The sequence below is a fragment of the Chionomys nivalis genome, chromosome 20 (genome assembly GCF_950005125.1).
Source record: "Chionomys nivalis chromosome 20, mChiNiv1.1, whole genome shotgun sequence".
NCBI classification, from domain to species: Eukaryota; Metazoa; Chordata; class Mammalia; order Rodentia; family Cricetidae; genus Chionomys; species Chionomys nivalis.
The window spans coordinates 5,927,638-5,941,440 of NC_080105.1; the positions used below are offsets into that span (position 1 = coordinate 5,927,638).

Genomic DNA, 13,803 nt, shown 5'->3' on the forward strand with positions numbered 1-13,803 from the left:
GCTACAGGAACCACGGTGCGGCTGGACCCCGGCTAGAGCTGTCCCTCCGGGGGGCGGTTACTCCTGTAAAAGGTCGGGTTTCCAGGTTCTCACACCCTACGGACGCCGCGGCTGCCCCCTGGCGGTCACGTGAGCAGTTAAGAACACGTGTTTTTATCTCGCGGCTGTGCAGACAGGAGCGGACATGGGGTGCACCTGGGGTGTGGCGGCCCCTGATCTGGACAGCGAGGCCTCACACCGCCACTGTCCTCCACTCGGGGTCTCATGTAGCTCAGGCTGCCCCGGAAGTGCACAGGAAGGCCAGCTTCACCTGTCAGTCATTGGGAAGGCCCATGTATTAAGTGCTCAGTACTCCACAGGGAAACTGAGTCTGGATGTGTGGCTTCCCGCAGATGTCTAGACCCTGCTGCCCACTCTCACGGTGCTGAGCCCGCAGTCATCTCGCTTATGACGCTCTAATATCCAGACTCCCTGTCTAGTGCTCGCGGGGTTAGGCCCAGCCCAGGACACAGGACCAGGTCCCCTCAATCTGAAGGACCAGAAGCAGAGACCAATGATAGGGCCCAGGCTTGCCCCGTCAGTCCGCTTGACCCACAGGCCGGCTGGAGAGTCCTGGCTCATCAGTCCTCTGAGTCCACCAAAGATCGCCAAATGTGGGGGCTCTCTGGGTCACACCCCCCAGGAGCAGCGGGAGTCTCTCGTGGGCCAGGCCGCCGCGGGGACAGTGCTGGCCCAGGCCCCTGGCCTCCGGGCGTCCGGGCATCTGTCTCCCGTCCTCCAAAGACTGCGCGGTGTGCAGGGCGGGCGCAGGGGCAGCCTGCGGCGACTCCGTCCCGTCCCCCGCGTCCCGGGCCACCTCCACCACCAGCGTCTCTCGTGGGCACAGCACCTCCGGGAAGTCCTCAGGGCTGCGCCACTGCCAAGCCTTAAAGGGGGGGCGGGGGGGAAACAGAGCCAGGACTGTGGGCGGAGCCATGACTGAGTGAGGGGGCGGGACCAGTGCCTCGGCGGAGCTACGTAGTCGGGTGCAGCTAGGACTGGAGTGGAGCCCAACAGTCGGGAGAGCCATGTCACTGGGTATCGGCACCCTGTTCTCTGGAGTCCCCCTCTTTCCTCAGCCCACGAGACCATGCATCTCTTTGGACTGACCAGAGCACTCTAGATGCGAGCTCCACTAAGCCTGTGACTCAGGTGGACCAATCAGATCTGGCCCTGAGACTTAGGCGGCAGCTAACGGGGGGGGGGGGGGGGGGGAGTCCCCTGAACCAGTCAGGGGTGAGGCCCTCAGGAGGCGAGCTATTCCCAGGGAGCAGGATCCCGTGTTCCTGGATCCAGCCATGCCTGAAGCACACAGCCTAGCGTTTGCTTTTCAAGTTCCCTGTCTGTCGAAGCCACTTAGGTTATGCTTCTATGGTATGACTTCTAGAAGACTCTGCTGCCTGTCTGGCTTTCCAGCCCGCCCTGGGGTGGTTTGGGTGAGCTGTCTGGACCACAGTCACTGCCCACAGTGCGCACCAAACAACAGTTGGGCTGAAAAGGAACATTTACCTGCTTGCCCTGGCTTTCAGGGAACTCCACAGCCGTGCTGGCACAGGGTGTGGGCAGCGGTGGGCACAAGTGCCAGGCCACCCTGGGAAGAAAGGGTAGCAGATCAGAGGGGGCCTCTGAGTCTTCCTTTTTTCCCCGTTATGCTGTAAAGGGTGTGGTGTGACCGAGTCCCCGTACATCTGGTTCCTGGCCCTCAGTGCCCTGTTTCCTTGTCTATAAGACCAGGACAGATACACACTTTGGGCTCAACACTGCCCTAATGTCAGCTCGGGAGGAGGAAGGCGAGACTTACCTGTTCAAGCCAACGTATCCGAGGCCGCCAAGAAGGAGTATGCTAACAAAGCTCCCCAGGGACACGAAAATGATGGATAAACGGGAAATCTGCACCTCTGTGAGCGGGAGGGACAACTTGAGCTGAGGGAGGTGAGCCCTTCCTTCTTTCCCACCCCGCAGGGCAGAAGCCGCCTGACTAGGGAAGACACAGTTTGACCCAGGTGCAGCAACCCAAGGAGTCAAGAGGACAGAGGGCAGAGGGCAGTTACCCTGTCGCTGTGATCAGAGGCAGGTAGGGAGAGCTTCCTGGAGGAGGGAACTTTACAGCTTGGTTTTGAAGGATGAATAGGAGTTTGACAAGTGTGTGGCGAGGGGGTGGGGATCAAATATTGCAGGCAGGTGAGGAAGGCCGAAGGAGAAGAGGAATTCCGACTAGTCCTTTTTGCAGAGCCCATGGAAAGCTGCAGGGGGAATCTTGGCCACCATCGGGCTGTGGAGGTCATTACAGGAAGAGCAGCAAAGTGCATTCTGGGTAGGCAGCTGGCTGCGGTCCCACTCACCAAAGCTGAAGTGCTGGGGGCGGCTCCAGGCGCCTCGGAGCTGCGCAGTGTCGGCTCGCACCTGGACTTTGTACACCACGCCACTGCGCAGTCCCTGGAGTGTCACTTCGGTCTTCGTGGGTGGCACGAGCCACTCTGCTGGAGGGAGGCAACGTAGGTTAGGGCTCTTTCATGACACGTGGGTCGAGTCTGACACTCGGGGGCAGCCCTGTAGGGTAAACCGAGTTCAGTTCCCAACACCCACAGGGCAGCTCACGACTGTCGGCCTCTGCAGCCATCAGGCACGCTCGTGGTGCACGGACACAAATGCGGGCAACACACGTGCACATAAAATCATCAGCCGATAACCGAAGATTTTAAGAGGTAGCAGAAACAGTCAAGGGTTCCACCTCTAGCTCCTGAGGAAGTTGAGACAGGATTGCTGTAAATTTGAGGCTAGCCTGAACTACAGAGTGAGACTCAAAAAAAAAAAAAAAAATCAAAAAGCAAGGCAGGCTGGGTGAATTCTCGGTGAAGGCAGCCTGAAGAAAGTTCGACCCCAGGGCCCGATCTGCAAGCTGTCCTCTGGCCCACGCGTGCTCTGCGGACACCACGTTATTATACACGGTAAACGAATCAGTAAACACGTAGTTAAAACGTGTAAAAAATAAATAAATAAAAGCGGTGCTTTAAGTGAGAATGGCCCTCACAGGCTCACAAGTTTAAGGGAGGACTAGGGGGTGCGCCCAGCCTCAGGTTCCCGCCGACGTGCCCCACCGCACCTGACGCCCACTCGCCGTCCTCAGCCTCGCAGCGCACGACGTATCGCATCAGGACCCCCGGACAGGCACTCAGCCGCGACGGCGCCCACTCCACGAACACCGAGTCCCCGCTGTGGTTCCTCACTGACAGGTGGCGCGGGGTCCCTGCTGCAAAACCTTCAGCGGTGGGACTGCCCAAGGGAAGGCCCCGCCCACCGCGGTGACCGCGCCAGGCTCCACCCACTGCCAGGGCTCCACCCACTTCCTGACACCCCCATTGAGTTCTACATATAACCTTGGCCACACCATTGACGTGACTCCAACCATAGTATTAGCATTTTGCCTGCTCACATTTTGGGCAACGCACACAACTCTGTCCCTGCTCACAGACCTGTTTCCACCCACAGCCCTGGTCCCGCCCACAGACCTAATTCTGCCCACAGCCTGCCCCCCCACAACCCTGGCTCCGCCCACAGCCCTGGTCCCCGCCCACAGACCTGTTTCCACCCACAGCCCTGGCCCCGCCCACAGACCTGTTTCCACCCACAGCCCTGGCCCCGCCCACAGACCTGTTTCCACCCACAGCCCTGGTCCCCGCCCACAGACCTGTTTCCACCCACAGCCCTGGCCCCGCCCACAGCCCTGTTTCCACCCACAGCCCTGATTCTGCCCACAGCCCTGGCTCCGCCCACAGATCTGATTCTGCCCAGTCTGGCCCCACCCACAGATGTGGTTCTGCCAACAGCCCTTGACCTGTCCACAGGTCACCTGACACTCCAAGGTCACAAGGACACAAAGCACAGGTCAGAGCTACTTACCGTTACCCGCAAAGAAGTAACTGGACAGGATCGTGGACCACAACACTGGGTTCTTTGGATTCTTGGAGCCGAAGACAGTGAGGCGGTAACATCGCCCCTGGCCCAGCGCAGGCTCTGAGCTCCAGCTGTGGGTCACTGGAAGGACCAGCAGAGCTAGGCCACTGAATCCTCTGTGCTCTCAACCCTCAGTCTTTGTGCTGGCTGTGCTGTTTTCTGGGACTCGTACCTCAAATCCCTTATACCTTTCTCCTGGATCCTTCATCTCACTACTCCAGTCTCTACACCGTGGGTAAGGAGCTCAGCTCTGCAGCCTTAGCTGGGCCTCTCTGAGAGCCACGAAAGTGCGCCCCCTCCCCCGCTAGGGCTCCAGCCCAAACTCAGACACTGCCAGGACCATCTTAAACTCAGACACTGCCAGGACCATCTGGCTTCTTCTCCAGACCTCTTTAATTCACAACAAACAACTGTGAATTACCACCTTCCCTGGCAGGAGAATATTTAAATCACCACCTGTATGTGAGACTTATTATGCCGAGGGTGTGACCTGCCCAGGGAGGAGTCTGGGAACCCAGCCAAGGTTGGAGATGCCAGGCCTCAGGGTTCCGGCCCGTGTCACTCAGAGTAAGTGAGGCACCTCTCTGGGCTTCAGACAGATGCCCTGTCTGCACAGACCCCGCAGGTTGGGGCTAGCCATGTGTTATCACGAGGATATTTATCTGAGAATGACATACCCACCCTGGCAGGGTCCCCGTCTTCTGGTGGTGCAATCAGGGTACAGTGGGTGTGGTTCCCATCCTGGCCCCATGCCTGCCGCTCCACGCAGTAGGTGGTGTCTGGAGCCCGGGCTACCCAGTACATGGATGTTACGTTGCCTTCCACGCTGACATTCAGGGTTCTCATCTCTGAAAGGAACCCCAAGTGTCACCAGCATACCAGTGACAATCCCAGACCCACACTCAGCCTCCACCTCTGAGATCAACTGGCACCTATTGAGCGCCAACTGTATGCCAGGCTGATACTTTTTGTTTGGTTGGTTTTTGAGGCAGGGTTTCTCTGTGTAGCCCCGGCTGTCCTGTTTCTCTGTAGACCAGGCTGACCTTGCACTCACAGAGATCCACCTGCCTCTGCCTCCCGAGTGCTGGAGTGACAGTTACAGCCAGTGTGCCCAACTGGTCTCCCGTTTAGTAGATAAAAATATTTTAGGGGCTGGCAAGATGGCAAAGTAGGTAAAGGCAATTGCTGCCAGGTCTGGCAAACTGAGTTAGACCCATGGAACCCATGGGAGGTTCACACACAAGACAGTGAGCTTTCTCATGAGAGGTAATTCAGTCAGATATACACACAGAGGGTATGCAGCACAACCCGTCATTCCACTGATGGAGACGGCAGCTGGTCTAAGGCAGAGCTTGTCAATTAGAATTTTAAAAACTTGTCTGTCCTGTGTGTGCTTCCACAGAGACCAGAGGATCGCGTCAGATCCCTGCGGCTGGAGCTGGAGGCTCAGTCGCCTCTTTGAGCAGTTTAAAGTCCTACATTAGACATACATCTCAACGACCGAATTTTTAATGCGCCTTTCACTTGGACAGCATCTTAATCTCATTCTTTTGTGCATGAAACATGAACCCGGGCTCATACATGCTTGGTGCGCAGGATGGATCCCACCACCCTCATGTTCCCGCCCCTGGGCCCTGAGCACCTGCAAGGTCTTGGGCAGGAATGTGCCACTTCTTGTTGGAGCTGCGGCCGAAGCGAGTCTTGGTGACCACGGCCAGCTCGTAGGCAGCCCCAGAAAGGCTCAGCGTCTTGCCCAGGGACACAGTCTTTGAGGGCTGATGCTGGCACGGACAAGACAGCATTTTCACATCCACCAAGTACATCACGTGGGCACCACGCTTGACTCTCAGGCAGCCCTCAGGGACAGCAGGCTGTGGCGACTGCAGAACAGGAGATGGACATGAGGACCCAGGACACTGCCCTCCCTTGCTCACACACACCCAGACTGGCTGAGGATGACCTCCTGGGACCCTCTCTCCTGTGCCGGAGTGATAGGTGCTGGCCACTATACCCTGCCAGCCTTCAGAGTTGACCCCACCACCTATGGCTTCTGCCACTCCCACCGTTCTCTGTGTCTCTTTCTCCTCCACTCCCACCTTCTGCCCCTGCCCAGGCCAACCCCAGCCCAGGCTAGCCCAGTCACCTGCCCCTGCCCAGGCCAACCACAGCCCAGGCTGGCCCGGTCACCTGCCCCTGCCCAGGCCAACCACAGCCCAGGCTGGCCCGGTCACCTGCCCCTGCCCAGGCCAACCACAGCCCAGGCTGGCCCGGTCACCTGCCCCTGCCCAGGCCAACCACAGCCCAGGCTGGCCCGGTCACCTGCCCCTGCCCAGGCCAACCCCAGCCCAGGCTGGCCCGGTCACCTGTTTTTGCATGGTCAGACGCCGTCTTCCACCTTGGCTCAGCGGCTCCACCAGGAACTTGACCTTAGGCTGGGGTAAGGGTTCTGTAAGGAGAGAGGAGACACCACACCTTCAGTCACAGGCTTGCTGCCTGCAGTTAGAGACCGCACAGAGTGAGGAAGAGCGCTGAGGTAGGGCACTGTTCCGAGGCCTGAGCAGGCTTTTCCCGTGGCCTGATGTCTGGAACTTGCTGGCACATCCTTTATTCCTTTTGAGAGAGGGTCTGGCTATGGTGCCTAGGTTGGCCTCAAAACCATAGTCCTCCCGCCTCAGCTTTCCTAGTGTTGGGATGATTGACACACAGCTCTGTGGACCCTTTTCTAGTGCTTGTAACCCAGGGCCTGCTCACCTGGCGGAACACACACAGAGTTGCTCCAATTACTCCAGGGACCGCCAGGGGCCCCCAAGGAGAGCTGCCATCTACGCCTCCGGATCTGGAACTCCTGGGTCGCGTTCTCCGAAGGGCAAAGACAGGACTCTGGGTAGAGGCAGGGCATGAACCACGGGGTCAGTGTGCTGGGGCTGACCAACACTGTGTGCTCTGACTGTCTGTGGGTCTCTCTTCAGCCACTCCTGCTCCTTTGCTTAGAGCCCCGCCCCATCCCTCGACCATGATCTGGGTTCTTTTCCACCTCTCTGTGGATTGCAGGATTGAATAAACCCACGATGAGCCACAGGGCAGGCCACAGCCCTGCATGCACTAGGGGAATCGTTCATGCTCATCGGAACTGCTGTCCTGAATGTCCCCAATCATACCTAAGCCAGAGTCATTCTGGGGTCCACAACCACCCTAAAAGAGAAAGAGATTGTGTGTGTGGTTGGTTTAAACTTCATGGCCCAGAAATGAGTGCTTGAAGCTTTTCTGTTTTGCTCTTGGAGCCTGGATCTCACTGTGCAGCCTGAGAGCCCTCCCTCCAGCACCTCCTCAGTACTGAGGTGAAAGGTGGAGCTGCCCAGCTCTCCTGACCCATTTCCCGTTTGTATGAGGGGAAAACTGAGGCCTGGGTAGGATCACAGAAGTGGGGGAGGCATGGGGCTGCAGTGGCTGAGAAGTGAGCTGGGGAGGGAGAGGGGGGGAGCAAAGGAGAAAATGATTCTGAGGAAGCAAGACATGGTCATACTGCTCTGTGAAGCCGGGGTGGGTGGGGCTGAGAGGGCTAGCCCTCCGGCAGGGTGACGACCACCCACGAGGGAGCGAGGGAGCGAGAGGCTGAACTGCAGGGACCCCGCCCGAGCTTCTCAAAGAAGCGTGATGCCGACAGGATCCTCGGGGAGGGGAAGGGGTGCCACTAGGCGGGGAGGGGGCTCAAGCAGGGAGGTCACCATCAGAGCAAGAGGAAGGCAGAACCCCCAGCTCGGAGGATGAAGACACCAACTGGGCGACATTATTGGTGCTAAGGTGACCTTTGACCTGGGAAACAAACTCACCAATGTCCAATTTGTTGTGGGGGTCCGGCGCCTGAACTGCACCTCAGCCGGGACTTCATCGGAAACATTCCAATCCAGGCGTAACTGCCCATCTGAACGTGACACTTTGACGTTTCCCAGGGGATGGTTGAACTTGACTGGGGGGAGGGAGTCGTGCCTGTCACTTGAGTGCAAATTTCCAGACCCAGCTAAGGCCGGCATTCTGTACCCAGTACCACCCGCGGGTCATTCTGAGGAGATGAGAGACCCCTGCAGACCCAGCTAAGGCCAGCATTCTGTACCCAGGGTTGTGTGTGGTACGGACGTTTTGGCTCAGCTTTTTTTTTTTTTTCTCAGTCCAGGGTCTCTTGTAGCTGAGGCTGGCCTCCCAAGAGCAGGCATGACAAGTGTGCACCTCCTGACTGGTACTTGTGGTGCTGGGGTAAAATCTTAGGGCTCCGTGTATGCTAATCATGACTCCTTGCTGATTTATGTCCCCAATCCAATGATTTTTAAAAAATAGATTGTTTATTTGTTTGTTTGTTTTTTCAAGACAGGATTTCTCTAACAATCCTGGCTGTCCTGGAACTCTGTAGACCAGGCTGACCTCAAACTCACAACCATTCACCCGCCTCTGCCTCTTAAGTGCTGGGATGAAAGGCGTGTGCCATCACCACATGGCTGAAAAATTGACTGTATTAAAGGGCTGGAGAGATGACTCAGGGGTTCCAAGCACCTGAGAGGACCCACATGGCAGCTCAAAACTGTAACTCCAGCTCCAGGGTATCCAGCGCCCTCTTCTGACCTTCCTGAGCACCAGATATGCAGGCAAAACACACATAAACGTAAAATAAAAGTAAATAAAACTAGCCGGGCGGTGGTGGCGCACGCATTTAATCCCAGCACTCGGGAGGCAGAGGCAGGCGGATCTCTGGGAGTTCGAGACCAGCCTGGTCTACAAGAGCTAGTTCCAGGACAGGCTCCAAAACCACAGAGAAACCCTGTCTCGAAAAACCAAAAAAAAAAAAAGTAAATAAAACTTAACGAACAAAATGCTGGGGGCATGATAAGAGGTAGAACCCCTGCCTAGAATCCCCCGTGAGGGGCTGGGGGTGGGGCTCCAGGTAGAGTTTGCAGAAAATCCTAGTCCCATCCTCAGCCTTATCCAGCCCCCAAAACAAACACCTTGCTGGGGTATGTTCCCACAGACAAGTGAACTTTCTGCTGCCCTGGTTAATTTCCTGCGTCTGGGAGTTCACTCTGCCAGTCTCAGTGGAAGGATGCGCAGCCCCCCTGAAGCTGCCCACAACCCACATCCTCACACCCTGAACAGGACTCTGTCAAACACACGCTGAGTCATGAAAACACACAACTCCCAGGAGGGGCTTGTGGGACTGCGGCGAGCAGAGGCTCAGGCCAGGCCAGAGGAAGCCTAGGAGTCCTGTGATAGGGTATTCCCAAGCAGCCAGACCGCCTCGTCACAGGGCAGTGTCCTACCCCGGGTGACAGAGGGACAGGTAAGACAGAGAGCTCACTCCAGTGGGACAGGTACAGCGATATCTCCAGAGACTTCATGGTCCAGTTGTTGAGTCGAGACTCCACCCAAAACGTGACGTTAGAAAGCACAGGGACGCCAGCCTGCTCTGAGAACTGCACACTCCTGGACTTGCCTGCAGGAAAGTAACAGCAGCGCCCACCGCCAAAGCTGCAGAAGGAGGGTTAGTGATGAGTCAGGGGAGCGGGTGGGTGGGGCGAGGGAATGGGCGGGTGAGTTTGAGAATAAAGACTAGAAAATAAGTTGGGCACTGTTTAATCCCAGCACTTGGGAGGCAGAGGCAGGCGGATCTCTGTGAGTTCGAGGCCAGCCTGGTCTACAGAGTGAGGTCCAGGACAGCCAGGGCTACACAGAAAAACCCTGTCTCGAAAGACCAAAATAAAAAATAAAGATTAAAGAACATGTTGTATGCTCTTTCTACCCCTTGTAGTGACATGCTGTTGCGTCACATGACAAAGATTGGCAGGGATCACGTTAATCATGAGCTCACACAGATCTTGGCTATAGTGGATTTGGGGTACAAGTTAGGCTGTGGGGATGGGTCCTCACCAGCAGCGCAGGAAGTGAGTGACATTGTCCTCAGCGCCGTCATACTGCCAGGAGCATTCATACTCTGCCCCGGAAACCCTGTAACAGCTCAAGTTCCTTGGTCCAGACAAGGAGCCTGGGAGAGACGGCGAGAGTGTGAGACTCTGCTAGGGAAGTGTCCTGAGGTGTTCTGCATCCCTCGTGCTTGCCCTTCTCCGCCCTGCCGGCAGTTTCTGGATGCCATAGTTGTAGCACCAACCCCACCTCAGGACTTTGCACATGCTAGATTGACTGAGCCCCCCATTCAGGTAGATTAGATTTTTCAGCATGGGCACCGGCAGCTCCCCACCTTCCCAGGGAACTGCCTGGACAGCAGGATGGGGACAAGATGAGGCAGAGCCTGCTGTGTGGCTCTCTGCTTGGGAGGGGCTGTGCCAGACCTGAGTCTCCATCTGGGTAAGGCGGTGGCCTCTCAAAGCAGCAGTCTCTGCAGGAGACTGAAAGGCAAGAGAAAAGGACAGTGGTGTCACAGGGGGGACACGTGAGCCCGGGGAGGGCACAGGGTGGGCGTCAGCCTGCCTACTCCCTTTCCTGTCTGCATGTCTGTTTGCCATCAACACATGCAGTCGCAGACTGCTCACTCGCCAACCCCCCCCAGCACTACCCCACCCCTTCACCCCTACTCCCTACTCTCCCACCCATCCACCCATCCTCCAGGCCATCTGTCTGTCCTAGCCTCAGCCTTCCTCCCTCACTATCCAAGTTCTAAGCTCTCTCACATCCCTGCGGCTCCAGGGGACACAGCAATAGGCAGAGCAGAGTGAATACTTCTCGACAGGGAAGGCTGAGGTCCCTGTGAGTGTACACAGCAGTCATGGCAGAAGTGGATCCCAGCCTGGCTCATGAGGTGTCCGTGAACCTGCCTGTGTGTGCTGTGAGCTGTGAGCAGAACATGCCACTTTTCGTGCGCCTTCCTTGGGCTTATTCAACTTAAAGAGATGGGAAGTGAGAATGGGCCAGGCCCTCAGCAGAGGAGAAGAAGCAAACCAATGATCCCCTGTAACCATGGCCACAGAGATGGCAGAGATGTGGCACTCACTGGGGACCTGAGACCTAGAGCCTGCAGCCCCTCGCGGACCCCTCCCTACCCAGGAGATGTGAGGCAAGCACTCACCGCCCAGCTGGATAAACAGGAGGAAGATTAAGATGTGCTGGCTGGTCCCTGGCAGCCCCATCAGGTCCACGAGGAGCCTCAGTACCCAGGCACTTTTGCACAGCCTACGAGGCTCAGTCACGCTGTCCCCAACCCAGAACACACTGACACTGAGAAGGGAAAGAAAATGAAAAGAGGGGAGAAAAGAAAAGAAAGAAAAACTCTCTGTATCCCCCACCAGTCAAAGTGGAAGTGAAAGCCAGGAAGTCAGTCACCCCAACCCCCAACCCCCACATTACAACCCACACCAAGCAAAATAGGTTAGTCTGGCAGGGTTTTTTTGTTTGTTTGTTTTTTGTTTTTTGAGACAAGGTCTCATGTAGCTCAGGATGGACTTAAGCTTACTATGTACCCGAGGCCAGCCTTGAACTCCGGATCCTCCTGCTTTCAACTCCCCAGTGCTGAGATGACAGGTGTCACAGCCACACTTGGTTTATGGGGTGCTGGGCATGGAGCCCAGGCCTTCCTGCACGGTAAGCAGAGGCCTAGAAACTGAACCCCAGCCTGTAGGTTACATTGTGCCTGAAAAGTTGTGACATGGGGATGGCCGTGTATTTGAGGGTAGCCTTACTGTCTCAAAAGAAAGAAAAAATTTTAAGTGGTATGATTTTTCTCCAAAGATGTTTCCAGAGCCAGGCACATGGCACACACCTTTGACTCCAGCACTCATGAGGCAGAGGCAGGTGGATTTCTGTGAGCTTGAGGACAACCTGGCCTACAGAGTGAGTTCCACAGCAGCTGGAGTTCCACAGAGAAACCCTGTCTTGAATTAAAAGTTTCCTGATTTCCAGGTCTTAGACAAGGCAGACAGATGATAATCTTTTGGGGAAATGGAGGCCCATGTGTATGAGCTCATGGTGCTTTGGGAGGGGCCCCTTGGGGGAGGAGTCATGTCACTGCCCAGCTGGCCTGGCCTGGCCCAGGGTCAAGCTTCCTGAAGGCTATGAGGTCAGTGCCTCCGGGACAATGAGGCTGTGTCTTGGCCCTGGCATGGGACACTGGGACTCTGTGACCCCATGCAGACTGACTTCAATGGCACCAAATGGGAGGGGTGCAGGGAGCCTGGGGGAGGGGCAGAGTCAGAGATGGAGCAGAGAGGTAGGGAAGGGTTGGTGCAGTGACATACTTGGGAAGCTGAGGCAGGAGGATTGCCATGAGTTCTAGGCCAGGTAGACAGGGAGCGAAGTTTATGGAAGACTGTAACTTAGTTGCTACTCTTCTGGTGTTCTCTGTAGAGCCCTTGCTCTCAGAAAGGCGGCCATGACTTGCTCCACATACAGATGGAGAAACTGAGTCCAGAGGCCCCAACTGGAAGCAAAGAGATGGATTCAAGGAGCCCCGCTGGGGACAGACTTGGCTCTTTTGGTCCTTCCTATCTCTGACAGTGTTGCCTTCACGCACATACACACGCACACATGCACACGCACACACACACACGCACACACCTGCCTCGGTTTCCCCAAAGAGCTACATATACAGACCAGGTTGGGCGAACCCATCCTTGGCCCTTGTCACAGCTCTTCAAGTGACAGGCTGAGGGGCTTGCCTGGGTGGGAAGGAATAGGGAGCCATGGAGATTGTTAGAAGTGGGGGAACCACGGCATACCAGAGTGTTGGTTCTTCTCTCATTGGGGTCACAGTATGAGGCACCTATATGTGTCTCCCTCCTTCTCCCCTTTCTGGCTCCTCCCAGCTGCCCATGGAGGCCCAGGGGAGCGAAGTGCCCAGGCGTGCCCCACTTTCAGAAACATTACACATTTGGGGGCGGGAAGCAGGAAGGAATAGACCACAAGGGCCCCGGAAACCGTATCAGAAAAAAACCACCGAATGTCCTCACGGCCTCCAGTGAAGAGGGAGTAACACCACTTTCCTGTGCCCAAGAGAGCCTGAAGCTCCGAGACGGCTGCCAGGTGTTGGAAGATAATGAGGCATTTGCAAGGAGAAAATCTTGTTCATTTAACAAGCGCACAGGCATAGTTAACGAATAAGAACAAATTTTAAAGATTTTCTTCATTTTTATTTAATGTGTGTGGTGTGTGTACCACACGGATGCCTGGTACCCACCAGAAGAGGCCATAGAATCCCCTGGAATTGGAGTTACAGAAGTGGAGTTGTGAGCCACCACGAGGGTGCTGGGACCCGGGTCCTCCACGAGGGCAGCCGGGGCTCTTACCCACAGGGTTCTCTCTGCGGCCCTGATAAAAACATTTACCAAGTCGCTCAGCTACAGTGTTCTAAGGCATTTATGTCTTTATGTTTAGGTTTTTGAGACAGGGTCTCATGTACTTCGGGTTGACGCTGAACACCTGAGCCTGCTGCCTAGCCTGCAGTCTGGTCTGCTGCGGGGCCACACAGTTGAGTTGCCCCTAAAAGACAGGAGCTTTGGTCCACGGAGCTGCCCCACTCCCTAACTTGCCTAACTATTCAGTGCTTGTGATTGGGTAAAATTTGCACATGAGTTTCCAGCCTGCCTGTCACAGGCACCTACCCCGCGGACTTAGTCACTGTTGACATTTGTTTGGTGGGCAGGTGCTTTGTGCAACTAGCCCTGGAAGCAGTGGCCACATGGCCCTGGGAAGTCCTGTCTCGCAGGTATAGTATACATCCAAGAGGAGGGAAAACATATGTCAAGAAAAAGTATTCCTTGCTCTGAAACATTCATCGCAGCTACCTCAGGATAGCTAGCTGTAAGAAGGAGCGGCAGT

General features: G+C 56.1%; 1 protein-coding gene across 1 annotated transcript; it reads right to left on the reverse strand.

The window, feature by feature from the left end:
* Positions 1 to 406: 406 nt before the first annotated feature.
* On the reverse strand, positions 407 to 11,166 carry Il12rb1 (interleukin 12 receptor subunit beta 1). Its single transcript, XM_057752725.1, is given in 16 exon segments — positions 407 to 925; positions 1,549 to 1,630; positions 1,841 to 1,937; positions 2,382 to 2,516; positions 3,143 to 3,298; positions 3,940 to 4,074; positions 4,671 to 4,841; positions 5,636 to 5,873; positions 6,357 to 6,439; positions 6,745 to 6,876; positions 7,122 to 7,185; positions 7,824 to 7,960; positions 9,338 to 9,537; positions 9,907 to 10,021; positions 10,326 to 10,382; positions 11,060 to 11,166. Coding segments are annotated over 16 exon segments (2,211 nt in total). The 5' UTR covers positions 11,121 to 11,166; the 3' UTR covers positions 407 to 577.
* Between the last annotated feature and the right edge of the window lie 2,637 nt (positions 11,167 to 13,803).